This window comes from Alligator sinensis, unplaced genomic scaffold (assembly GCF_000455745.1).
Source record: "Alligator sinensis unplaced genomic scaffold, ASM45574v1 scaffold445_2, whole genome shotgun sequence".
NCBI lineage: Eukaryota > Metazoa > Chordata > Crocodylia > Alligatoridae > Alligator > Alligator sinensis.
This window is the reverse complement of record NW_005842081.1, coordinates 2,024,168-2,026,896: the sequence shown is the minus strand read 5'-3', so window position 1 is coordinate 2,026,896 and position 2,729 is coordinate 2,024,168. Positions and strand designations below refer to the sequence as shown.

The following is a 2,729-nucleotide window of genomic DNA, read 5'->3' as shown; positions in this document are numbered from 1 at the left end:
ACCTGTCTGTGGTCAGAACCAGCGTTGAGAAAGTCTGATGGCCCCAAGGTCCTTAGACTTGAATATCTGGTAATTAATATGCCACAAAACTATTATTGCCCACTTAGTGCACAGTGGGTGTTACAACAGAGCGTACATACAGCAAAGCATCACAAGTCAAACCTACAAGAGCTGACGTCACTGACTCTCAACTGGGTGCCACAAAGCATGAGGAGATGAGCACACTTAGGCTTTTCTCCCTGCTTGGCTTCTCCCCACCCTGCTGCAAGGAAGCCAGCACACACTTGTCCCAGGCAGTTTCTCCTTCCCCCACCCCACTGCTGTGAGGTGGTAAGCACATTAATAAAGAAATTAGTTGTAGAAATGGGGTGCTCAAGTCACAAAAGTTATGAAGGAATGGCCTTGAAGCTGAAAAGGTTGAGAACCACTGGCTGACACTGAATAGGCATGACAAACAGCAATCCATAGTAAACATGTCCAGAAGACAATCAAGGTATCAGGTACTTCTCTGCTTATTTAGTATATTTTCTGTACTGCCCAATTACATTGCAGAGCAATGAAGAAGTAAGCGTGGCCGTGTCTGCAACCTCCATGATATGCAGAAGTGGGCTAAACTCAGTTTTCCCATGATTAAAGGGCCGCTGTACTTAAAGCCAAACTGTCAATGGACTCATTTGAATTGGTTGCCTGAGTGGGTGGTAGAAATTAAATTCAGTATTTTAGTCATATTTCTTGAATGTCTTGAGGTCACAAACCAGTTGAATTCTCACGCCGCAGTTGTTTGCATTACTACAGCACCTGGCAGCCCCAAGTATGACTGCGGGCCCAGGCCCTGTACGAACACAGAGGGAGAGGTGGTTTCTGCCGTTAAATGGACAGGGCAGAGACGGTGGGAGCGAAGGGATCAGAGGGGTGAAGGGACTTGCAACAGCAGGTCGGTAGCCATAGCATGTTGAGTTGGGTTTGAGATTTTGGTCCTCTCTCTTCAAAGCGCTCAATGGCTTGGACACAGCATCTCTGAAAGGTCACCTGGATCGCCAGCATGAGAATGAAGACCAACAACTTTGCTCCTCATAGAAAGTTCTAAAACGGGGATAATGCTAACCTGTACAGGAATCGCACCTTTACTAATGATGGCACCGAGAAGCGTAGCAAGCTCATTGAGCACCCAGGGCAGGGGGGTAAAGTCCCACCTGCCTGTGATGCTGCTCAGCAGCGGCTCTGGTGGTAGCCCACAGCTGAGCTTCTTGGGAGCAGATTCTGGTGCCCTGCTCACTCCCCTTTCCTCTCCAAGACATACCTATTGGAAACAGGGCTGTGCCTGCTCTGCCAAAGGCTCCCCGGTATGGGGGCAGCACCATTCTGCTTGCCCCACTCATGCCCACCCCTCAGAGACACTGTGGTGGTGCCCAGCTCCTGCAGCAGGGGCAGCTCAGGGTTTCCCATGAGCAGGGGGGATTCTGGGCACCTCCTCGTAGTCAGTGCCCCACTCGCCCCGTCCTAGTTGTACTACTGGATGCACCAGAGCTAAGGAATGAATGCCTAAAAGGACTAAAGACCCTCACAAACCTAATCATCTTCTGCTATGACTGCAACGCAAACAGTATCTGTATTTCAAACTGAAAAAATGCCTACTAAAGCAAAACCACGATTCTTACAGAACTCTCCCCTTGGGCAGATGATGCAGAGAGAACAAACCACATGTGACAACCGTTGATAATCCTATAACTACTGAAAAATACCTACGGTGTGAAGAGATTTAACAGTTAAACCAGTACTGAATAATACTAGTATAAGCTATATAAGTATGTAAGTTATATCTGCATACTCCTACAGCAGAAGGGGATCAAAATCATTGCAGCTTTAACCCCATTTCCCACATGGAAAATATTAACCGAGTCACTAATAATACTTTTTTTTTCTGTTTAGGTATTGTTGTTGGACAGACAACCACTGCCCAGGTCTCTGTGGCCTCAGCATCGGCATCAGCAAGTGCTGGTGGGTTGCCGGCTTCTCCCACAGCAAATACTGCCCAGGTCTCTACCCTACCAAATCCAGTTGCAACACCTTCATCCATTTCCAACCCTGTGGCGAAAGCTGGGGAGCCATCTATTACTCCAAGTATAACATCAGCTGAAGATTTTTCTGCCACTGTAAATGTGACAGCGTCCCCTGCTGCAAATGCGACTGCCGTTCAGGTTCCTACAGGAGTAATGTCAACTGGGGGTCCATCAGCATCTCCATTTACAAGCAGCACAGAGTCCACAAACTGTAGTGCAGTGAACACAACAGCATGTATGCCTTGCTCACCAGGAACGTTTCCCAACAAGGGTAAGTCCCAGAGAATCCTCTTCCCTGTCCCAGTCTTCTCTTTTTTTTTTTTTCTATTACAGGTCAAACACTTGCCATGTGTATTTGGGTGTGGGGGGAGGCAGGGATTGATTTTTCTTGTTGCTGTTTCATGCAAAGAATGGCTGGACTTATTTACCTACTTGTTTCTTCACACTGAAAATCCAGGTTTTATCTGTCTTGTTTTCCCTGGAAAACATCATGGTTAAGCTATAATCCTACCACTTATTCAACTACACACAAAGCAAATGCAACTGCACCTGGGTTAGTTAGCAGATGTGTGACATGGGGGATTTATTTTAATCAACACAGATATGGACAAAATAAAAGAAGTTTAAAACTATTTCTTTCAGCCAACTGTAAGAAAACTCCATTAAGGA

General features: G+C 46.5%; 1 protein-coding gene across 2 annotated transcripts in view; it reads left to right on the top strand.

Annotated features, from left to right (window-relative positions):
- LOC102372388 (sushi, von Willebrand factor type A, EGF and pentraxin domain-containing protein 1) overlaps positions 1-2,729 on the top strand; it is a 30,300-nt gene that overhangs the window by 2,993 nt on the left and 24,578 nt on the right. For both annotated transcript variants that reach the window (XM_006023807.2, XM_006023808.2), the window contains exon 2: positions 1,930-2,331. In XM_006023807.2, the coding sequence (XP_006023869.1) occupies positions 1,930-2,331 (402 nt within the window). The remainder of the gene's footprint in view (positions 1-1,929; positions 2,332-2,729) is intronic.